The sequence below is a fragment of the Carassius auratus genome, unplaced genomic scaffold (assembly GCF_003368295.1).
Source record: "Carassius auratus strain Wakin unplaced genomic scaffold, ASM336829v1 scaf_tig00215912, whole genome shotgun sequence".
In the NCBI taxonomy this organism is placed as follows: Eukaryota; Metazoa; Chordata; class Actinopteri; order Cypriniformes; family Cyprinidae; genus Carassius; species Carassius auratus.
Genome location: NW_020528306.1, coordinates 223,983 through 249,682, shown reverse-complemented (window position 1 = coordinate 249,682; position 25,700 = coordinate 223,983). Strand labels below are relative to the sequence as shown.

At 37.6% G+C, this 25,700-nt stretch overlaps 1 protein-coding gene across 9 annotated transcripts in view; it reads right to left on the bottom strand.

The window, feature by feature from the left end:
- Positions 1-905: 905 nt before the first annotated feature.
- LOC113096321 (pre-B-cell leukemia transcription factor 3-like) overlaps positions 906-25,700 on the bottom strand; it is an 84,421-nt gene continuing 59,626 nt past the window's right edge. For 2 of the 9 annotated variants that reach the window (XM_026261662.1, XM_026261663.1), the window contains exons 3-11: positions 18,895-19,136; positions 16,868-17,058; positions 14,814-14,949; positions 13,419-13,448; positions 10,102-10,267; positions 9,464-9,541; positions 8,931-9,043; positions 7,866-7,955; positions 906-2,571 (exon numbers count right to left, since the gene is read on the bottom strand). In XM_026261662.1, coding sequence (XP_026117447.1) covers positions 2,479-2,571; positions 7,866-7,955; positions 8,931-9,043; positions 9,464-9,541; positions 10,102-10,267; positions 13,419-13,448; positions 14,814-14,949; positions 16,868-17,058; positions 18,895-19,136 — 1,139 coding nt within the window. In that variant the 3' untranslated portion in view covers positions 906-2,478. The remainder of the gene's footprint in view (positions 2,572-7,865; positions 7,956-8,930; positions 9,044-9,463; positions 9,542-10,101; positions 10,268-13,418; positions 13,449-14,813; positions 14,950-16,867; positions 17,059-18,894; positions 19,137-25,700) is intronic. The other 7 variants (XM_026261664.1, XM_026261665.1, XM_026261666.1 and 4 more) reach the window with 5 other exon arrangements.

The following is a 25,700-nucleotide window of genomic DNA, read 5'->3' as shown; positions in this document are numbered from 1 at the left end:
AACTCTTGCTATTATTTATTATTTTTAAATTGTCGTGCATATGTTCCATTTCTGAGAATTTCTCCTTGTGTTTTGAATAGAGCTTGCCTTTATCAGTGCTCTACATCGCCAGACTCTTATAAGAAGCTTAAGCTGGACTCATTGTCTAAAGATCACATCATGTTTATTTATAAAAACAAAAACAAAAAAATAAAAATAAAAATAAAACAGAATCAGGGATTTAGGCGAATTCACAAACAGGCCAATTAAAGAAAGCTATTAATTTAGCTGCATTTGTCAAAGGGCTCGGGCAACAATTAGTGCTATTAATGCAATCTTGTCACACGTCGCCATGCCACATGGAGTAGCTTCTCACAAGCTGTTCCATGGATCCCTATCAAACCAAATAATTCATTTGGCCCCAGCAGCCCTCACTACGCTAAAATCCCTCTCTTTCTCTTTGACAGAGAACAAGCCTGCGGGGAAAACCATGCGTTCTATGAGGGGACTGTCAATTCTTCTTAGAGGCTCTGTCATGCGCATGTGTGGCTTGCATAGACGTGTACTAATGCATTTAAGATATTGGCGTATGATTGTCTAAGTAATGTGACACAAGCACTTATGCGTTAGCAAAATAGGGTGTTGTGTTTAGTTCGGCGTGTGTGCTTGATTTGATACATGCACGCTGGAGAATAAATCTCTCACTTTGTTGAAATTGGCATGAAGAGGTATTCATGCAAATGAACAAGACTCTGGATACACATGTATATGCATATAACAGAAGGACAGTTGTTCTCATAATAATACAACTATGCCTTTGCTAAAACTAATAAAATGTCATGTTTAATCCATTTACATTCATTAAAAAATATTTTTATTAGTATTATAATATCCTCAAGTGTACCTAAGGCAATATCAAAACAGACTGTCAATGAAAGGAAAACATTTTATTCATCGAAATTACACATAACTACCACAAGGAAGACTTTTCAGTCCAGGGTGTAGTCTGGTTAGAAAGAAAAATGAAACATCTTTAATACATTAGAACCACTGCCACAAATAAATTTTGTATGACTGTTTTTTTTTTTTTTTTTTAGTTTCAGAATCACATACGATACAAAAAAAAGTGAAAAAAAAGAGAAGAGAAGGACAGTTAGAACCCTGTCACACAGGGTTTTGTAATGTACAATTCTGAATACTGAAACCTCTATACATTACAGGTTTTCTTCCTTTCTTCTTTTTTCATCATGGGTTTTTGTTTATAATTTTTTTATGTCTTTTTTGCATGAATTAGTAACAAGATGAGCAACATTCAAAATGTTCTTCAGTATTTACAACAGTTTAACTGTTTGCTGTTAATTTTATGATCGTATTTCCCCCTCCCTGTTCCAGCACAAAATTCCCCTCCACCAGCCACTGTGCTCTCCATACTCTCTGTTTTATTCATATTATTAATATTGTTTTTTTTTTTCTGTTTAAAAGTTGCAACAAAGCAACTAAGTTTTCTTAGAAGGTTAAAATATACATTAGATTACATAAAGCGCAAGAGAGAGTCAGAGAGAGCAAATTTCATACAAGATGGAACCGAATCTAACAAAAGTATAAAATGTATTTTAAAAAGACACAAAAAAGAATGACAGAAAGTAAAAGACAAAAACGGTGGTGGTGATTTTTGTTGAGAGGTAGTCAGTGAGAGCGCTATAAGCTAAAGAAATGTTTTAAATCTATTGGTTTTCTATGTTTTTCAATGAGGTAATAAAGCGGAAAGTTTTTGAATGGAAAATTGCCAGAAGAGCGTCCAACAAGATGACCCATATTTCCTTTTCCCATCTTCTACACTTACCTTCAATAATTGTAGTGGACTGTATATTAATTACGTTTTGTGTGTTTTTTTAAGACATTAATTGCCAGGTATTTCAAAAAATCACCCCCCAAAATGGAGTGGATTGCCTGCTATAGGTGGTCTTGTTTTAGTCATTGCTAGTTGAGATATTAATAAAACTAAAAAAATATCAGCAATTAATCCCCCAAGCTGCCTTCTGTAGCATTTAGCCCTGTTAAATGCATCGGTTAGCATCATATGAATATACTTTGTAAGTACAGTACCAGATGTATTCCTAAAGCTTTGCTGACAGTTAGTTAGCACAATGGAGAGGGTTATGACCAGTAATAAACTCAAGAAAAAAGAAAAAAAAAAAAACACTAATTTTTAAACATACATTTTGAGTTTGCACACTTCAAATGATAAAAGAAACAAACCATAATTGTTTAATATGATCGGAGGAGAGATTGTTAGTAAAAACTGCAGTGGACTGATGTTACGGCTAGGAAATATCCAGCTTCCAAAACGCTGTGGAAGGGTACTGTGGATGATTCCATGATGATGTTTCTGGATGAGCGTTAAGAGTTTATTCTGTGTCTCTGATTGGTCAGTCTGTGGATTTGTAATTCTGTGATTGGTTGTCCACAGCTTGGGAAGGATCCATGTCAATGAGGAGATCAGTTCGAGGTATCAGAGTGCACACTACCAGGGCCTTCTGCAGGGGAGATCACAGAGGATGGAGTCGTAGCAGCCTGCCATCCCCCATTACCCTGAAAACACAGCAGGAAAAAAAAGTTTTCAGTGGAAAAAAAGAAATACACTTTTATATATACAAACACTGGTGGGCAAACGTTTTGAATAATTAAGTTTTTATTTTTTATTATTATGATGGGGGTTTTTTTTTGAGAGAGAGAGAGAGAGAGAGAGAGAGAGAGAGAGAGAGAGAGAGAAAGAGAGAGAGAGAGAGAGAGAGAGAGAGAGAAAGAGAGATAAGTCTCTCATGCTCTTTATTTTGAGTTTATGCGCCATAATTCAATGAATGTTGAAAACACTTTTTGGTGCTTAACATTTTTATGGAAACTTAATAATAATAATAATAATAATAATAATAATAATAATAATAATTACAGTAAAGACATGTATAATGTTACAGAGAATCATAAAAAAGTTAAATAAATACATAAATAAATATTTAACTGATACTTAATTAACTTTATACTCAAAGAGTATATATATATATATATATATATATATATATATATATATATATATATATATATATATATATATATATATATATATATATATATATATATATATAAAACACCAAAAACCTTTCAATATTCATATTATGAATAGTATTATTAATAACTGAGCACCAATATTTACTAAGCTTCAGATCAGCATAATATATTGATCGCAGGAATACATTGCATGTTTGTTAATAATAATAATAATACTAATAATAAAAATAATTTTTATTATTATTATCAGATTAATATTTATCTGTTCATATTTAATATAGCATTAAAGAATTTTGTTATGTAAAATAATACAGATAATCTTTCTTAGTTTTCAAAAAATCACAGAAGCATGTGTGGCAGGAAGTACAGGTGTTTATCTGTCTGCTTGCACATGCTTAAGTGTGTGCCCTAATTGTGGTGTGTACATGGGAGTGAAGCTTGCATGGATGTGCATATTAATGCATTAAGAAATTAATAAGAGAGAGTGTCTCCTCTGATCTACTGTCTGACATGCCGATGGACATCTTGCCATGCTAAACCCACATCGGCTTGCCACGCTAAACCTCCCACTCTCGGTCCCTGCTTCCCTCGCTCTCAGAAAACAAATTCGCATAAACGTTGTGGCCAATGGGAACGATTGCTGAAATCAATGTCTAATCAGATTTCAGCGGTGGGCCGACAGCTTGTCGCTCCATATTTTGATGTCAGTCAAGGGGAGGAAGGCCGGGGAGGCGGAAATCTGGAAGGATGCTGATTGGAAGTGACGGTGCAGGCCTTTCCTCCACCCTGACGCATGAGCCCTCCCGGCACTCATTGAAGAATAGCTTTAGCTGGATATCTTTCCTCATTCAATCCCCCACCAGAGTTTACTGCTCACTCTTCATATCACCACAACAAATGGTTAAGGATCATGAACCACAAAAAAAAAAAAAAAAAAAAAAAAAACTTGAAATTATATATTTTTTTAGAAGTTTGTCAAATTAGGCATGTGCCAGCCTGAGGAAATACCCTCGTTCTCAAAAGCCACAAACAAAATGTGGTGGATCACTGGCTCAATAATTAGTCAAATAAAATAAATACAAAATAAATATGGTGAATTATTGCTTAACATAATAAAGTAATAATAATAATAAACAGTCAATCATTTGCATCAATCAATCAGTGAATAAATAAATAAATGTCTAATCAGATTTCAATAAATAATGAAAATAGTTAATCACTGGCTTCATAAACAAACAAACGATTTTAATATAATAAATTAATATAATAATAATAATAATAATAATAATAATAATAATAATAATAATAATTAATACTGTAAATCATTGGCTTGAATAATAATAATAATAATAATAATAATAATAATAATTAATACTGTAAATCATTGGCTTAAATAATAATAATAATAATAATAATAATAATAATAATAATAATAATAATAATAATAATAATAATAATAATAATAATATGTTTAATGGCATTTGTGACCCTGGACCACAAAACCAGTCTTCAGTGTCAATAAAAAAATAAAATAAATAAAAGAGCAAGATTTATATATAAATAAGCTTTCCACTGATATATAGTTTGTTAGGATAGAACAATATTTGGCCGAGATATAACTATTTGAATATCCGGAATCTGAGGGTGCAAAAACATCTAAAGAATGAGGAAAAACGCCTTTAAAGTTGTCCAAATGAGTTCTTAGCAATGCATATTTCTAATAAAAAAATGAAGTTTTTATATATTTACAGTACGAACTTTGCTAAATATCTTAATGGAACATGATCTTACCCTAATGATTTTTCACATAAAAGAAAAATCAATAATTTTGACCCATACATTGTATTTTTTGCTATTGCTACAAATATACCCCAGCGACTTAAGATGGTCCAGGGTCACATTTTAGTACAAACTTTGTTTGTACAATCAATGGAATTGATTGAATTTCATGGAATTGTCACTTCATGTAAAATCTGGATCCTGAAGCAAAACTAGTTGAGAAGTGCTGCCATATGCTGATTTGCTAATGAGATATTTGGTTATCAAAACAATCTGTCTATGTTTTATACAAAATCATGGGGAGATGTTTGTGCCTGTGCATATGTGTGTGTGTGAAAAGGGACTGTTCAGTGGGGGAATTAGGATTTTGCTGATTTAGAGTTCCTGGAACAGGTCAATAAATAGACTGTGCTAGTCTCTTCCAGCTACAATGTCTGGACTGATGCTGAAACTCGAGCATTATGAGGAAGTCTGCTGTACCCTGATGACATAGATCACTCTCATTCAGCCTGACACACCCACCCACACACACACACAGACACACACACACACACACACACACACACACTTGTTGTAATGATAGAGTGAGTTCTGACTTGAGCAGTGGACCAGAGTGAGAGAGTGAGAGAGTGTGAAAGTGTGGCGTTTGAGCCTGCGAGAGACTGACACTTCATCTGCACAGCTACAGGCCACAAAGGCTTCCAAACACACACACACACACACACCAGTCTCAGCATTAGCCACACGTTTGGGCCCCACTGCTGTGAAAAAACGGCATACGTTTTGACTTCTGACATTTATTGTTGTGTGCTTTGTGAGAGTTAATTCATGCAAATGGAGCTCTAACAGTCATCAGAAAGTACACATATGACAGCTCTGCTCTATTAATTACCTCACTGCAAATTATTCCTACATCAGATTGCATCTGTTTCCCAATAGAAAGTGATTTGTTTTGCTTTTGGAAGGCTCATTTGTCTTTTTTGATAATGTACAAGGACCATTTGGAGTGATAAATAAGCTGTTTTGTATCATGGATATGTAATAATCTTCAAAACACATTTTACTGGATTATTTTATAATATTGCAAATGCAGAAAATGATCAATTGTCTTTCATAAACTACAATTACATGTTCCTATTTTATCAGCTCATCACCAGAGTCTTGTCATTCAGCCCCTTTTTTTATTTATAAGGTTAATACATCTAAGTTTATAATTATAAACAATTCTCTGACAAACAAGGTAACAGTTATAACATCTAAACCTGTGTTTAGCTTAAGGAAGATATACAGTATGTCTGTTTTTACCCCCCCCCCCCCCACCCACCCCATCAAATAAATGAATCTTTACTCTGATGGTGATTATGGAGTGTATGACTGAAACAAATAGTAATATCAAACCTCATCAAGGAAGATAAAATTCATGCCTACAGATGGCTGCAGGCAATCATACTTTCATATTTCATAAAGTTGATAAGGATATTGCAAATTCTTTGAAGCATTGCAAAACAGGCAAACAGAGGCACTATGTGCTAGTAAGTCTTTTCATTTTATAGGTTACTGTAATAGGAACTGTTTACAAAGGGAACAAACTGACTTAATATATTTCTGAATCTCATTTTCCTCACCACTCCCAAAGACTTGAGCTGCTTGAGCTTTTACTGAGCAAAGCATTTATTCCCTCTTAAAAAAAAAAAAAAGTAACATTTTCCACTTTAAGCATATTATAGGATAGATACTCCTGTCATCTTCTGAATCATCACTCTGTTTGTCGTGGAGTTTGGATTTATGGTGGTTTCTTGCTGTCTGACTCAGGTCCTTCTGATTTATGTTCTAATAACTGTATTTGCACTTTGCAGATTTTCACAACATCATTTCTTAGTAAATGCCAACCAAAAATTTTGGTGTTTATGTGCCTATGGCATATCATTTAGTTAAATAAAACACATTCTTAACAAAAAAATAAAAAAATAAATAATTTTATTCAACAAGAACCCATTAAATTGATCAAAAGTGTGAGAATGTCTAAATATGTAGTTTTTTTAACTGTATATCTGTCAGAGAACCCTGAAAAAAATGTCATGGTTTATACTATATTATAATCTATAACATTTTGTCTATCATCACTCAAAATATATTGGCAGAATTCCCTTGTTTAGTGCAGAATAATTGCAATTTATTGCAACAAGTAGAAAAGACTGTCTTTCTCTCATGTTAAGAACAGGCTGCGGGGGTGTTTTCTCTTTACACCACAAAAACAGTTAACCTATTAAAATAAATCATCTAACATATATAATAAAGGTGTATCAATGCACATTTCCCACCAGTCCGGTGTAAACTACGTCACGCCAAGTTTAATTTATTTAGTTTTTAATATCGTGAGATGTTGGAGCGCAAGAAAACAACGCAGTCTGAAGCTGCTCACTTAGACGATCTTGCTCGTCTCAGTCTGCTCAATCGTGGTGATATCAGTGCCCTAAAATATGTTATAATGGACTATTTCTCATCCAGAGATGAAGGATCGGATGAAGAGGAGGAGTCCGATGACAGTCTGTTATATGCACACGTGTGCTGCGTTCGCTTTTCTAACTGCAGGTTAAACTACTCGTGCTATCCAAACATACAAGTGGTGATCAAAAGTTCAGAGACTACGCCCATCATGATAAACAATGGAAAACTTCTTCAGGGTGACGTTAGTCTGTTTGTGTAATGATGCAGAATATTTTTGGAAAGGGCTTTAACTCAGCTTTCATATGGTATCAAAACCTAAAAAGGTAAATTTCACCATTTGTTGGGTTTCCCTAGATCGAATCACATATTTCACGACATGAATATATTTTGATCAAATAAATTGGCCTCAGTGAGCAGAATAGACTTCTTAAAGAAAAAAAAAACAAAAAAAAACGTACAGACCTTAAACTTTTGAATGGGAGTATATAACGATTTTCATTCAAAAAGGCTTATAGGGTTATAGACTATCTCTATAATGTTAGGATGGGTGTAGTATGTTCATTATTGCTTATTTCTGTGGCACTTGTACTTACATTCAAGCTATGTGGACTATACATGAGATTCCCCCCCAGGGCATCATTGTATCCTGCCGTCTGACTGATAACATGGCGCAGGGTATCCACCTGCAGAGGACACAACAGGAAGTCAAACTTGTCAACATTCTGCATTACAGAAACACACACAAAGATCAATGCAGTGATGTATGGTGACAACAGACAAAGGCAATGGTGTTTATAAAAACATCTGATGGCTTTGCGGTTTACTAAATTAATCATACTAAAACGGAATATGCAGCTGAATGAAGTTAGGCATACATATAGTATGTGGTGTAATGCAATATTTAGGATAATATATGCGTTTTCCCTCTCTATTGCTTTCTGACAATGATAGCTCTAATTCCAGGCTCTAAACACAAAAACATAGAAATAAGGAATGGAATAGTTTTCATTTGGAATTTACTACAAAGCACAATAATATTCACACATGACAGCAGTTGGAGGAGATTACGGTATCTAAGAACACATTATCAGCAAATGAGCAGATATTGAGAATCTGAGAAGTGTTCAGTACACATTAACTCTTTGTCTCTCTCCTTCAAATGGTGTCTTTTAACATGAGAATGAAATGAGCTTATGTGAACATGTGAAAATTGGGATTATCATGATGAAAAGGGGACAGAAAATGATATAGAGGTTTGGAGGAAAGAACAGTACCATACAACCAATACCAACCCAAGAGCTTAAGTCAGAGCCAAATGCATTCACAACATCAACTACAAAACGGGGTCTGCTCCAGGATCAACATACTAGCATAATACTGTAAATAATGAGTCTCTAGTCAGACAGGCCTCGTATGGGTGGTGATTTGTTAATTTAGTTGGGGGTCCATTTAGGAAATGTGAAGGAATCATCCATGTCCAGACTATAGTAATCATTAATCTTCCATGACTATAGTTCAACTAATTGTTGAGGGGGTAATTGAATCTGTATCACTTTCTATATGTTGAGGGGGAGGGAGTTGAGTTTTTAATGTGGATGGTAGGCTAGCTGACAGGTCTGCTCTGGTTCACAGCCCCAGTTCCTGTGCATAGCGCCTACCTGTGAGTGCACATTGGCTCCGACTTGTGCCCCTTGGTAAGAATCCCCATTCAGATTCTGCATGCTCATGAACAAGTCCCCCGAGTTTGGGAGGTTAAAAGAACCTGACGAACCTAGAAAGGAAAGATGTAAGGAGCTGTATAACTAGAGGATGAGAAAGTGAAATAGAGGCTATCACAGACTCACACATGTGTGAGGACATACGCACACCACACGCCACACTAAGAAGAGATGCTTGGAAAGCGAACAACAGAAAGGAGAGCAAATAAAAAAAAAGGAAGAAATGAAAGGATAGGGATGGGAGTGATGGCTAGGTTGCATTACATCTCTAGAAGGGCACGTGGGGGTCACCAAAAATGCCAAAACCAAGGGGAGAAATCACCAAAAAAAAAAGGACAAAGATGGTATATGGAGTTGGAAGTCTAAGTTTTCCATAGGGGTTCACACCTATTCCTACTTTATTGGACTAGTTCATAAAGGGAATTATATGCTAATGACAAGGACAATAAGAAGCTTATGGAAAAGTCCAGTACCAGTGAACATGTTGGTTAATAGAGTGTTTTTGTTCTCTGCAGAGTCCAGCTGAAATTCTTCATCTTTCATCTGGAATCCTGGGTGCAAGAAAAAGGGGACCCCTTAAAAAATTGCTTACCCACAACTCCTCAGGGTCTAAGCCATGTCTTAATCACAGTCAAATTTTCTGCTTATTATGTCGGAAGAGCATCAATTTAAGGTAGAAAATTCATCAATTATTCATAATTATTTCATACTACACATTTCGTCAAGAGTGTAACATGCTCTGAACAAGAGATTTCCATCAATTCACAGCAGCTTAACATGTTCACATATTTATGGATAGGAAGGCAGGACAGTGGGTGAGGATTATATCTTTTACCCATACAACAACCAAAACCCTCCCACCCCTCAAATCTAGAAACATATTCAGCATGTGCAACCCGCTCACACAGTTTCTGCTTGACTCTGTTCATCTCGTTCAGCATGTATAGCCTCAGAGGCAGGATAGTGAGGCTCATCCCCCAGTCTGGGACCTCTCACTGTCACGGCAGCCAACCGGCATGCCAGAGGGAGCAGAGGTTCAGAAGGGACCAAGCTGGGATAGGGGATGGCTGGTTGGTTTTTGGGGGCTCGTCCGGGATCAGTGCAAGCTTACCGGAGTTGGGTGTGGTGGGTGAGTTGGTCTGACTATTCTGTACGGCGGCAGCTACTGCGTGCGCGGCAGTCACGGCTGTCTTAGCGGCATACAGGTTGGCCTCCTCCTGGAACTTGCCAATGTTTTTTTTGTAGCGGATCCTCTTGTTGCCGAACCAGTTGGATACCTGAGCGAGAGATGGAAAGAAAAGGAAAGAGAGGAAAAAAAGAGGAGGGGGTGTCAGACGTCAATGCAGACAAGGCACTGTGCACTGAGCAGAGTGATTGTTTCAAGATGTCATGTTTAGGTCCATCAAGTCCACAGTCCCCATCCTCCCACAATAATATCCGCTGGGCATGCAGACTAATTAAGCGATTATCAGACAGGGCTTGTGCGTTATTGTGGATGGAGGCATGACATGCTCCCTGTTTGTCTCTAGACAAAACCAACACGCAAGGGGCTGCTCTTCTTGTGTCAAAATTTGATCAGTGTTGTGCTTATGGGATCAAGTAGCTAGTGCCAAATGTGAAGGTTGTATATTTCCCTGTAAGGCTAACAGAGATCTTGCTAAAAAATTGTGTTTTGGTCCCTGGCCCTGTTTAAAAATGGACACATTCTAAAAAACAGTTTTAACATAACACTATCTTTAGATTTGAATTTCACTACCTACCTTTAAAAGTTACATGGATGTTTTATAATATAAATAATGTTCTTTTCACTTTTGTGTTCCTGCCTTAAGACAAATAATAATCATAATAACCACAACTCAGATAGTACACCTAAAAGCAGCCGCACCGCCTTAACACAATACATTAATAATTAAAAATAATGCCAATTTTACTCAAAACAGCAGCCAGGAAAAAAATAAGATCTGGGTCACATGGGGGGTGGTGGATGTGCAAATGATAGCACTGCATAATTGTGGAATAATAAAGAGATTAAGGGTTGTTTCTTAATAGCCCTATAAATTACAGTGGCCTGTCGCCGTGGCGATCTCTCCTGCCGTATTCCGGATCTAGCTGGACTGGAGGACCAGAGAGCCTCAGCCCCTTAATGATGCTTTATTTAATTTCCACCTCTCTGCTTCCATTTTAATATCTCCAGCAGCCCGAGCCACACTACGCTACAGCGGCTGAATTTACATGACATCAGATCATTTCTACCCCCACCTTGCCTATGCGCTTCTAAATCTTTAATATCTAGGCAATTAAAATTAATGACCATTCAGCTGAAGCCACCACCGTTGGCAGGCTTTTGCCTTAACATCAATTGTTTGATGGGTTTACCTAGAGGTTAAACTAACAAGCAAGGTTTAATTGGAAGCAATGAAAGCACTAGCCGTCATCCTTTTTACTTAACCTGCTTATGAAGCAGTTTAAGGCCATAGAAAAGAGACACACATAGCTAACCTCCCTCTAAAGATTAAATACTTTAAACTTAGCTGTTCCTATCCCTAATTTTCATATATTAACGAAACAAAAACTTTCTTTTAAACAAATATCATAAATGTTTGAATATTATATAATTCTAATAAGTATTCTGGGGTTTACACCTGTACTAACACACACACACACACACACACACACACACACACAGACGCATGCAAATATATATATATATATATATTAGGGTTTTCTAAACTCATCTTAAATTTTGGGGTACAGGGCCCCATTCTGTGATATACTTCATGTTTTATCATTTTGTTGTATTGTCATATGACAAACTAAATGACTTCTTGCATGTTGGTTACACCCTACATCAATTTAAGTTGATTAAGTTAAGTTAAATTCTAATATTCGGGTTATATATTTATGTGAGAACAGACTAGAGACCCAGTAGAGTTCTATGCTGGAACCCAACACCTGGTTTGTTTGATTTAAACCAATGGAGAGGAACCTCTGTGTGGGTGTAGTAAATAATTCACCACTACTCCCTCCCCAAGCTTGGGTCAATACGCTGCTAGTGTCACTGAAATGGGATGGATGATCTTACCAGGTCTCAATACCTCCCGATTTATACTGCTTCTCTTGCTGAGAGTGGAGCTTAAATGAAGACTCAGACTTCTGGCTTCATCACACACACACACACACACACACACACACACACACACACACACACACACACACACACACACACACACACACACACACAATCCCTGTCATGGGCGGTTGCAGTGGCCAGGGCTGCTGATATTATCAATAATGAAGCGGTCTGCATGAATAGTTAACACATTAACCTGAGGCAGAGCTCTGCTACATGTATAATGAGCTGAAATATTGATAAGTGTCGCTCGTTTGAACCGCAGGAAGATTGAAGCAGAATAACTGCATTCAACAGGGTGATGGGCCCAACACATTGTGCCCACTCATTTGAAGGGTGCACAATAACCCCTCTAGAAATGCTTAAATTCATAGTGGTTATGACCCCCCCCCCAAAAAAAAAGCATCATGTGACCTTGTGTGCTGCCTTTAGAAGCCAAAGCATCACACATGTACAGAGATTGTGCTCAGATAATGAGGTTGATTCATGAAGTGGTGCTTGATAAAGGCGACCAAATTTCATCAACAATACCATCAACACCACATATCACTTCACGTTTCAGATACAGGAAAAATGACAATGCAGACAATCACTGGGATCTACATAGCCTAGAAACCGTTACAATAAGAGTGAAAAAAAAAAAAAAACACCACAAATGGATACCATAGAAATGTAACTTAATAAAACTGGAAGAAATTAATATTTACTATTTAAATTTTAATATTAATATAAAAACCCTGCCAATCTGCATCTATTTTTAACCCTGTTGCAACCAATTCCTTACAAAACAAAACATTGCAACATACAAATGAATTTAATGAAAGATATTGCCAAGAAAATAAATATTTTTTGAACATACAGAACACACTGATTACATACAATGTGGGGTAAATATCTATCACAGGCATGTCAAAATGTTTAATGACAAGACATAACACAATCAAAAGGGACACATACTTTTAGCGATTTGACAATTGAGTGAAATTCTCTAGGGAAGAGTGGAGGGGGTGTAAATATGTATATTACAGCAGAAGTCTTACAACATAAATACTGTCTGATACTTGGTTTGATTACTAAGCACTCTAAATATATAATTCCCATTTGACACTTGATTAAGTGTGCAGATTTGTAGTCACTAAGTGCAGGAAAGGTAGACTTTTGGGGAACAGAGTGTAGAGTATGTTTTAACATGTTCTAAGGTACAAGTGACACACACAAACTGGTGACAGATTAAAGGAAAAGCAACAAAGAAAAACAAATGGCACAAGAAATGTGGAGCAGGAGAAGTCATGACATACCTGTGCCACTGTGATGGTGGTTCCCACCCCCTGAAGGCAAAAAAGAATGGCTTTTACAGGATCTGACTCTGAACAACCCTCCATAAGCCCCTCCCCACAGAGAAAACACATTTATTACATCACAGAGTATGCAGATATGCTCTAAGACCAATAGGTTAACAGTAAACATTTTCCTTAACAACCTCTGTGACCACTTGAAAAAGAAAAGAAAAGAAAAGAAAAGTTTTGTCTGTGGGGAGATGGGTATGGGTGGGTATACTTGCCTTCAGGTGGATTCTGAATTTAGTTATTAGAGTGGGAAAACACTGTGATACTTTTTTTTATATTACTTGGGATAATGGATCATACTGTTTGACTAAAGTCCCTCTTCTTTCTCACCGACACACATATACTCAACATGCGAAAACACATTTACTCTAAAACACAATGACTGACACAGATCACCACAAACTGTGGCATCCATCCACAACAGGGTACACTCTGTCTTCAGGCCCTGCTTGAGACTCAGCTCAGTGGAAGTATCAGACTGATGTGTTAGAGCAAACAGGTATGCATGCTAGACATTGACGTGAGGAAAGAAGAGGACAATGAGAGACAGTGCACTGGAGAGATCTGTGATCACTGTGATTAAGCTTGGCCCTGTCCCAAATGGCACCCTCAGCACTCGCAATCCTCTTCAGAGTCTATACTTTGCCACATGGACTACTGGGTAACATTCGAGGATGCATAGTGGCTTCAAATGGGGTGCTTGGGAAGGTTTGGAAACCTAGAATGACAAGCTAAACATCATACAAGAGAAGTTCATGTACACCTCAAGTCCATTAGATGTGCCATTTTAGACAGGGCCTTTGTGTGACATATCACAGCCAATTAGACACTGTTAGCCTAGATTATAGTACCCTGCCGAAAACAATAGCCTAAACCAGTCTAAGATGGTTTGATGGTCTTAAAGCCTCTCAGGTTTGTTTGTTGTCTGGTTTTAGAGGGTTTTTGAGTGTTTTAAGCTGATCAGGCTAGGGGACCAACTGGCCAACCACCTAAACCAGCTAGACCTCTGCTTCTGGTGACCCCTGTCCTGATGAGTTCATCTCCAACCTTATTCAAACAGACCCAAACCATTTAATAAAGGTCTTAAGGATCATTTGAAAATTTGAAGCAGGTGTCTTGGAGCCGTTTGGAAATAAACTCTGAAGGACAGTGTGAGTCCAGGAGCAGGGTTGAAGATCCCAGAGTTAGACCAGCTGAAATTAGACTAGCTTTAACCATTTTAAATGGGACAGAGTAGGGATGGCATTGGATTAAACCCTGGCCAGACTTTGACCTGTTGTCAGTCATTCTTTTCAGACTATCCAACAAACGGGACGTGTGGAACATGGATGGGTGGTGTGGTCTCACCTGGGATACTGTTATGCTGCACTTCTTAGCCAGCTCCTCTTTGGCCTCTTCGCTTGGGTAAGGGTTACTAAGATGTGAGTAAAAATACTCGTTCAGGATCTCGGTCGCCTGCTTGCTGAAATTCCGCCGTTTCCGTCTGCCAAGTAGGGAAAAAACAAGAGAAGGAGGGCAATTAGAGAAACTCAAATAAAACCATGTGTGATGGCCAAACTCATAATGAAGCTGCTGGCAAGAAATGAAGTCGGGAAGGCTATTATCAGAATACATATGTAGACACACAAATGGGTGATGTTACGTTATCGGCTGAGCTCTAAGCGAAGCGTGAAATGTTCAGTGTTTAGATCTGCAAGCTTTCCCTCTCTCTTTCTCCCTCTATTGCACTTTCTTTTGCTCTGATGGGGACGTTTAGAGGTGCTCAAGCATTCCCAGTCAGAGCTGTATCTTGGGACATTAGGGAAATCAGTCCACGGCCAGCTGAACACTGTTCCTCAAGTACTGGGGCAGGGCCTGATGGAGTTGCACTTACGGCCACTCACTGCTGCCCACCCAGCCACAGTTAAGCGCTGGCTTCTTTCTCTCGCCTTGTTTAATGCCTTTCACACGAGTGGCCAGCCAAAGGATTGTGCTTCCGCTTCACTTGAGTGTTCTCCTCAAGACCTCATCTGCTCTTTTCTCATGTTCACTGCATCATTTCTCTCCCCTCTACAACTCTCCAAATCTCTTCTTCCAACTGTTTGTGATTACAGTAATCTGGGCCACCTGCTGATGGCCTCCTACCCACCAAGCACAATTGACTTCATTTCCACTCTATAAAACTCTTAACTGCTTTCAGGTGCTTAGTATGACATTTACTACGTTTACAAGCTGTTAAAATTCAGGTTATGGTCGGGTTAAGGTCACTATTTGGGTTTCTGAAACATTCGGGATAACCCGTTTACATGCGTGAGCAGAGAGAGTTACTCCTGTATACATGGAATGTGTAATCAGTCGCCAATATCCCGATGTAAACGGCGACGCACGGTTAGCGTCTGGACGTAATACGCATTATGCGTCATTTCCGATTCTTCTTCCTGTATCCAAAGACTCAAAAGACCAAGATTCCTTGCGAATAGAACATGTGCAGAACACACATTTTGATGGGGATATGCCGAAACACGTTTACAAGACCAAATATTCGGGTTAGAAAAGGGGTACCCCAGGTATAATATCCCGGTTTTTAAAAACCGGGATATGAGCATATCGGGGTTTTTGCCGGTGTTTATATGGCTGTGCGCGACCAGGTTATTACTATTATAACCCAGGTTTTGAACGGGTTATTGGCTGCATGTAAACGTAGTCTGTGTTCCGTGGATGGCCTCTAGGCTCTAAAACTCTAGTCTTGGCAACACATCTTAACGACTAATGGCTGAATAATAATGAATGCATTATTGTGGTCAACTAATAACAGGCGCCATGCCATCAGTGGCTAAGCCTAAATCCTGACTCTGTAGACTAAAGGTCAAATGAACTTGAAAATGTAGCTAAAACAGGTCCCAATTCAAGTAACAATGGCACCAAAAAGTATTTGAACACACTTAAAATCATCTGAACTCAACTGTATAGATAAAATATCAAACCAAGTGGCTTCTGCAGACAAATGAGACTTGATATTTTTCCAAGACTAACTTCACTTTACGAAGCCATTACTGTAAAACAAACTTTAGTAGAATAATGACTAATTTGTCCTCGTTTTAAAAAATATGTGTACAGCAAACATGGCAAATGTATGTGACCAACTTGAACACTAGAGAAATATGTTTGGGGAACATTTTCACCCTCACACGAAACATCCCATTGAGCAGAGTCCTATTATGAATAGACTTGGTCCATAAATGGTAAATGTGACCACATCTTTTGGAGCCAATATATTTGATGGTTAACTTGAAATCATATTCTGTAATCATTACTTTCTTGCATATAGCAGAATATTAATTATTTCAAATACAACTGATAACAACTCATTTGTATATAGACATATTGTAATTTATATGGACAGATCTCAAACTGATACTAACCTGGCATCGAGGAAGCGGGACCTCAAGATCATGACTGCTTCACAGGTGCTCTGTTTAAGCTGCATTTGGATGGAGCTGAATTTGCGATGGATGATGTTGACCATGCGCTCGATCTCTTTCGGCGAGATGGGCCGTGTGCGAGACTGCTCCCTCAACAGATTCATAACATGGGTAGTGAACTCGTTACATGCCTGTGGAGAAAGAACATTTTGAGCTGAGAATGTAGGTGTGAAAGTGCATTACGCAAAAATAAATTACTTCTACTACTAAGTCTTTAGACTTAACAGCTACATGTGATAAATAATTTCTGTATTTACAATTCCGGCATCGCATCCTCACTTTAACTCCAAAACCATCCTAGAGATTGACCCTCTTTTTAAAACTGTTATATACTCTTGGCACAGTGACAGAAATCCTCTTTGACGTTATTCTGCAGAAGAAGCACATCAGTTCAACTGCATTCGTTTGAAGCTCTCTGGAGCAGCAATCAGCAATTTTTGAAGCAAGTTCAAAGCCCCACTCTTGAAAGCATGGGAAAAACACCATCCACACAGTTTGTAGTGCTGCGCAGGACTTGAACGACTTAATAGGTGAAGTCATCTATGAATGCAAATGCCGATTTGCAATTTGGCACCTTCCCAGAGCCCAAAGAATTAAACAGCTTTTCGTTAAAGCAGAGGTTCATGCATGATTAATTAGAATAACTAATTTAGGTAGTGCATACTTCAGCTCATTACTCTGAGTAAAATGTTAAGTATTTACATTTAGATAATTAAAAGGGGAACACCCTTAAGAAGGATGCATTTACCCTGGGTTCAGCCACCTATTCCACATGCTCCACATAAACGCTTGCAAGTTAATCAGACTAATTTAGCCCAATGGCTGGCTAAGCCATCAGCTAAACAACTTCCATATCATATTAGAAGGATTGTTATTTACAAATAAAAGTGTTCTTCTGACCATTCTTTATTGTTCATGGTGTATGTACAGCATAAACAGTACGGGGTCAATGACAAATAAGAGTGAACAAGGGGAAAAACCTTGTAAAATCTAGTTTAAAACACAAGTTGTGTACATGTATTCATGTTGGTTTCTGTCACACTGTGTAACCGTCAAGAAAACATGAATACATGAATGTACAGATCTCACATTTCAATCATTAAAAAAGATCATGATGTCACTGACCCAGGGGCAAATAGACATGCATCTATTACTTATTATTGTTCAAGGCATCTCTTTAAAATACCAAGCACTTCAACCGTACAGCATATCAAAAAAATAAAAAAATAAAATAAATAATAATAATAAATGAAAGGCGCTGGTTCAACTCATCCTTGATTATGCGAAAAAAAACTAAAGCGCTGAATCAAAAATTTATGTCAGCTCCATTAAAGAATCAATAAATGACCTCAATGAAGTAGCAAGTCCGGAATATAGCGACACTCTCAAATGCACTGTGCAATCAGAGGCTGCTCTCCACACTGTTACTAAAAGCGTCTGCTCAATATTTATAAGAGGACGTCTAGACTACCGCTGTTCAGGGGTCAGGTAAGTCGAAGATGTCCTTATGCCTGAATACCACAATAAATCACATTTGCTCTCAGTCGTTATCATGATAGACAGGACTGTAAAACGCAAAACGCTTGCTCAGGTTTAGACCTGTGACACCTTCAGATGAAGGCCTCCAGGTCTCCCTTTAAACCTATCATAAGGCATTAGTGAAAAACATCTATTCAGACAGAAAAGCGAGCTGGAATGATTCACAATCATAGGATCAATGCAAATATGTGACTGCAGATACAAAGTTCTTTTGTAGTGTTCTTGGCTCTGTACAGTACAATGTGTTTGGTCTTCATAACATAACTAGATATGCAATTTCAGTGATTACAAATTTGGAAAAGGATTTGGTGCAAAATAAATATAATGCTACATAATTTGAATTTGTCATTAAAATCAATTTGAGTGTTCTTGTACGAATCAACACAAACACAAACACTTCCTGTACTGTAGTGTATACTGTCATTCACCTGCTCATATTTCTCCAGCTCTGTATGGTATATCTGTCTGATCTGGGAGAGTTTGGCCCTGTAGTCAGAGTGCTCGATGGAGTTGTCAGTGGGACTGCCGGCTGCTGCCGCTGCCGCTGCCGCCGCCGCCGATCCTCCGCCCTTCTCCGGTCCTGACACTCCCTCTGCCAGAAGCATGTTGTCAAGACGCATCAGTTGTGGATCGGGTGGGTCCTCCTCCTGAGCCCCGCGGATACTTAGACCTGATAAACAACAAGAAGCGATTGGTCAGTGACATGACAAGGCTTTTTATATTCTTAAACAGTTTTGAATCAACTTATTGTACACGACATATGACTCTTTTGAACTGTGGAACACAAAAGACTATATTTTGAAGAATGTTTCAACTCTTTTAAAGTCATTTAAAGTCACCTGGGCCCAAAGAGAGAAAAAAAACGGACCCCAATATTTCTAAATATTCCGTTTTGTTTTCCTGAAGTATAAAAGCCATACAGGTCTGAAACAAGTAAATGATGACAAACTCTTTTTTTTTTCTTTTTGTCCAAACTATCCCCTTAAGTACACTGTACTAAACTTTATTAACTCTACATTTTCATAAAGAAATGCAATGGATACTACACTGTGTCGAAACCAGACATAATGGAACAAGTTTCCAGCAAGTTGTTGGTGTTTAAAAAAACAAAACAATAGATGTATACTGCCTCACTTGAGTAAATCTGCTGCCCTCATGAGCCATGAACAATGAAAGAGTGAATTCATTATTGACGAATGATTGAATTTCATATAAGCGTTAATCATAGGCACACTATCACACGGGTGTTGAGCTCTGCAATAAAGCCTCTGTCTGGCAGCAAATGCCACTATCTGTCAAAACAGGCGAAAATAACTCCAGATCGTATCAGAGTAAAAATATGTCGTCCACTCCGGCCCATCTCTATACTTGAGTTAAAGTGAGATGGATCAGGGCGCTGGCGGTACTGAGAGAGTGCTGAAAAGGCCCGTAGGTATGAATTTGTTGCAGTGCTGCCTTCTCAAATCTTCACGGCACACTGCACACACGGTGTGTGTACTCACAGCCATACATGACAGGGACACTCACCGACTGACACACACTCAACAGTGTGATGGCACCTCTCCATGCTGAGGCGATGCTAAAGAGAAAGGCGCATATGTACACGTGTCTGAATGCGCTCGCCTGCTGTTCCAAATCCACGAGTACGGGGTAATAATGAGCAGAAAGTGTTCTCACAAGTGTCGTTATGTTTTGTTGTCAACAAACTGTTTTATTATACAATCCAGTTCTGCTCTTTGCAGAGGCAAGGCTGCTTGAAATGTATGTAAATTTGCATAGCAATCGATATGAGGGTGAAAGATAGCTCATCGTGGTTGCCTGATATTCATAATGAACCTTGGAGCAGTAAAGAGCCATTAAGATTGATTACAAACTTCCCCATCATGCTTGCCTCTCTCTGTTTCTCTCACTCTGTGTGTCTGTATAATGAATTCCATTCATATAGGAGAATAATGAAGCAGAAACAAGTTCTTTTTATGAAAGATTTTAATTAAATTTTAATCTTAAGTTTTTGTAAGGGTGCTCCTCTAAGAACTCTAAGCACTTTGTCTCTGGCCTTCTGTGATTGTTATTGGGACACATCCTGATTTCTACTTTCCTAGTAGTAGTAATTGTCGCTTACCACGAGGAACCTTTTTTTTTTTTTTTTGGTATCCAGAGCACCCCGGTTCACAGTTCTCTTCTATTTTGTTTTACCCTTTCATACAGAATTTTGGCCAATCAAAATGTCCACTGGATACACACTTTAGACTAAACAATATTTTAGTGAATCCCAATTAACTCTCACTCAACAAAGCGCTTTAAAAGCTTTAAAAAACAGACGTAGAATCAAAATAAAAATAAATAAATAAATCATGCAGCCTTAAAACAAGCTGAAATTAACATGCTATTATTCAGTTATATCAGGGGGTGAGAAATCATCATGAATGCAGGAGGAAATGTCAAGGACTAAGACGAGTGTGTATATGCTGTGGTTGGTCTGGGTATTTCGGACGGTTTAACTAGTGGGTGATTTGGGGGTTCTGAGAGTTTCTGAGAGCTTCATTACAGGCTTCATTAAGATACTGTGAGATGCTGAATCCTAAATGAGGAGATTACTGACTTTATTATTGAACTGTGGAAGGCTGGCAAGCAGCTAAGCCTCTCTGTGTGTTTGACAGAGACACAAAGACACACACACACACACATATAATTTTATTAAACAAAAATATGTATAGAAATACACACTATTTGGGGTTGGTAAGAAGTCTCTTATGATCACCAAGACTACATTTGTTTGATAAAAAAAAAAAAATCCAGTAAAAACAAATATTATTATTACTATTCAAAATAACTTATGTTTTTATATATTTTACTTAAATTGTAATTTATTCCTGTGATGCAAACATAATTTTCATCAGTTATTCCTGTTTTCAGTGTCACATGATCATTCAGAAATCATTCTAATATGTTGATTTGATGTTCAAGAAATATTTTTTCTGTTATTATTAATGTTGAAAACAGTTTTGCTGCTTAATATATTTGTGGAAACTGGATTTTTTTTTTTTTTTTTTTTTTTTAGGATTCTTTGATGAATAAAGAGTTTAAAAGTACAGAATTTATTTAAAATAGAAATCCATTGTAATTTTATAAATGTCTTGAATTTAATGCATAATTTCTGAATAAAATAATACATTTCTTTCAAACAAATAAACAAAAATGAATGAATGAATGAATAACCCCAAACTTTAGAATGGTAGTGTATAATAAGTAAATAAATATGTACATCCCTACATTTAGATGCCAGAATTCCAATTCCACAGGGCATTACTTGATTTTTATGTTGACTCCCCAGTTTATTTACTATATGTGGTTCAAATCAATAGCACAAACATAATACAAGTTTGAATACATATACTCCCTAACATAATTGACCAAGGTCATACACTTACAATTATCGGGTACATTACAACATAAACTAATATTTACACATTAATTTAATGGTTTTGCAAACAGACTTCAAGATTTGGTCCCATAGAGCACAACCACAAAAAACTAAACAAAAAAAGCCTACAATCCATCAACGCCTGTGGACAGAGTACCAACAAACCCCACTGAACACAGACACTCTAGCTAACCCACTTTTGTAAATAAACAAAGACAAGACACTGTCAACATGAAGAGACCATTTACTCGGCTAACACAACAAATTTAAACAGCAGCACCTTCAGCCCAGCCTGGCGAGTGTGGTCGCTGCCTGGCCCGTGCAGTATTGATCAGGTGTTAGAACATGTATGTGCTGTTGATATTAGGCCATGGGGTGTAATGGTGTGAGAGGCCGAGGATGAATGAGGTCATTTGTGTGAGACGCTCAGCTGGCTGTGCTGGACAGTGCAGTGTCAGCGCGCAGAGCCAAGGCCACACCAGGGACAATATGACTCCAAGAGCAGTTACTCAACTACACATACAAACAACCGATCGCCAAGACATCAAGTTCATCCACTGTAGTTTTATATAGTTTTTATTATATTCTATTATTATTTTGAATTAGTTTTTATTTCCTTAATTTCATATTTATTATCCTTTTATTTAAATGTTAGTAATTTTGCTTCGTTTTTTGTTATTGTGCTCTGTTTTTATAGTTTATATTAATTGTATTTTATCTATATGTTTAATCTCTTTTATTATATTATATTTTATTTATTTATTTATTTCAACTGTAGTTTCAGTTTAGTACAGCAAGTGAAAATAAATGAAAATGAGAAATGTTTCAATGTTATTTCAGTGTGTGTTTTTTTTTTCAAGTAACATTTATTCATGGTTTTATTTTTAGTCCTATTTAACTACTATGACCCTGATTTGATGTGTTCATCGTTTTCATGTGGATTAGCCAGAATGTTCCCTGTCGGATGTTAGAATGACATTTAGCAGATGTTGTCTGTGGTTTTAGATGTTTATCAGAGGTTTGTACACAACTATGGCTTAAAAAAAAAAAAAAAGAGCGTGATACTTTCCAGATGATGCGATGATTTGCATGCTCACTGGGTAGCATATGCAAGTATGACTATGTTTGGGTTTGCATTTAATTTGTGTTAAGTTAGAGGAGGTAAAGGCTTAGTTCTTGAGGTTGGTTTATTTCTTCACTTTTCAGCCAGGTATATTAAATAGACCACAACTGACACATTTCAACACCAGCCTCAGTTGTCACTACCATTCTGCTCAGTGGCTCCTGAAGGACCAGAACAGGGAATGCAGCTGAGGGGAATTTACAGTGCTTTTCACTTAAACAGACATAAATCAGCACTTTCATTCAAACCAAATAATCTGAGGCCATAAAGAGCTGCTCGTCTCACACTGTATATTACCGCCAAGTTCCTGCAAGCAATAACACGGCCGTTCGCAAGCAAAGCGGAAAACAGAGAGGGACGCGAGGATGTGACATGTAATGCAGTTAGAAGGTCCTGTCGCCCACACTGGCCCTGACACCTTTATCATACGTGTCCATTTCTATTTGGGAAATGGCGGGGATAAAAATGATTACTCGGCTGTGCGGAGAGCGCGCCGGGCCCCTCCAGGCTGCAGACATGGTGTATTGGTGCCACGGCAGCCCAGGAGAGCCATCCATAATGGACACGTTTGTAGACACGGACCCCCTCTTTTCTTCCACCTCCACCTGCTGCAAGAGCTTCAAGCTAACTGTGCTGTGGTTTATGGGCCACTTTCTTTTAAGAACATAAATAAGAGTCTAGTCATTTCCTGTTGAATATTTTTCACTCCCAAAAGTCTTTTGGGGTTCTCAAGTCCTTTCTCTTTAAGCTGTTATATGTACATAGTCTTTGTGTTACAACAATCCTCATATCATAGTGAAAAAAAGTGTTAAAAGGGAAACCTTTTGGAAATTATTTCAAGATCGTGTGACTGTTGTGAAGGTCAATACATTTAAAAAAAATGTTCCATCTAATTAATAAAATTTATGAATTTATAATTAATTATATATAAATGTGTGTGTGTGTTTTAAAAATACTTTAAAATACTTATAAAAAAATATTACATGACAAAAAAAAAATTAAACCTTTAAAAAATAAAACAATGATTAAGATGGGCACTTGCGTGTTTAAAGTAGATGGTAGTGCTTACTTGATGATATCACACGCTGATTTAAAAAAACAAATTACACTTAAAATATTTTAAATCATTGAAATAATATTATAAGGAAACAAACCTTTTGTTGAAAATGGTATGAAAGTTTTCCAAACCATATGAAACCAACATGAATACAAAAAGTGTCTTCAAACAACACTGAGTATATATTGTAAACAAGAATTGTAAAAGAATTGCTCCTTTGCTTTACACACATATAATTTCACCAGATTTTCCTTCCTTTCAGTCTGAAATATTCTCCCTTCGTTCGCTTCTCTTAATCTTTATTCTTATCCGTTTTATTATAGCAAAACTTCCGGCTCACGGAGGATCCAGACAAATAAGAAACAACCAAATCTCCTCAGTATTATTACTCCAAACTAAACCCCAATATGTCTGAAATGAATTAGTGCTATCACATCCACACAGCGGGTTATTTCATCCCGAGGCCTGCGGTTTCCTTTAAGCTAAGCAGCTAATAACATTTTTAGGATGAGAAATGTAAACATCGTGCCGTGATCCTGGTAAAATAGGCTTTGAGGCGATTAGATCTTTCACTGGCAGTAAAGCTACAAATACGCAGCTGAGAATTTCCACTGCTTTAGTCACAGTTATCTGCACTGGATTTACCTAATACCTCACTCTCTCAGCATAATCTTGACGGCATGTCTAAACACCATGCACCTTTATCCAAACCCTTTACCTTCGAACTGACGCAACAATCCCAGGTAGTAGTACGAAACATTCATTTTCTTTTTTTTATCTGATGCAAGTTCCTTAAGACTTCAACCCCGAGCCAATGCGACAGAAAAAGCTCTGTTCCGAGCAGCTGCGTCTGATGCAACGTTCCGGATATCATAGTAAATGGACAATAGGGGGTTGGGAGCTCGTTTGAAGAATGGAGGCAAGGCTTCACCTTCACAAGTACCCTAAAAATACACAGTACGGCGAAGAACCAGCCCCAATTAAACGCTGTGCTTTAGGCCTGTCACTCGATTTCATCAGCTCAAACGAACAACACGATGAAGGGGGAACTGTTGCTAGTGTGTTACGACTGCTTAAAAAAAAAAAAAAAACTCAGAACAAAAGATTGCTGAATACACTTAGGCCTGTTTCATACTGCACAGTGTAAGCAGAACATATTTTCAAAAGCGTACATTAGGTCCAACACAAATGACGCAAACAGGCCTTATACTTAAAGACATCAGACAGACACAATATTATGGTTTTAGAGAAGTATTTAACAACCGTGTACCGTCACAACCATTATAGTGAATTTACACCTGCTCACTCTGTCTCTTTCCTTCTATCTGTCCCTTAGGCACTGGATATGCCCTTACAATTGACCTCTGACCTCTACCTTGTTTACTCCCATCACATTAGAGTGGCCATGAGAGCCATAAAGACTCATCCCCGCAGAGTTAATGTGCAGTACTGAAGCGTGCCAAGCTCTTAACACACACACGAGCACCACAGAGAGTCGTATTTTATTTTTTTATTTTTTTGAAGTACGGTCAACAACTCGGTGAGGATGTGTGTTTGTTAATACTTACACAAACCCGAGACCAGCGATTCCCAACCAGGGATTACAGCTTTGCTTTAAATCAATGTAACT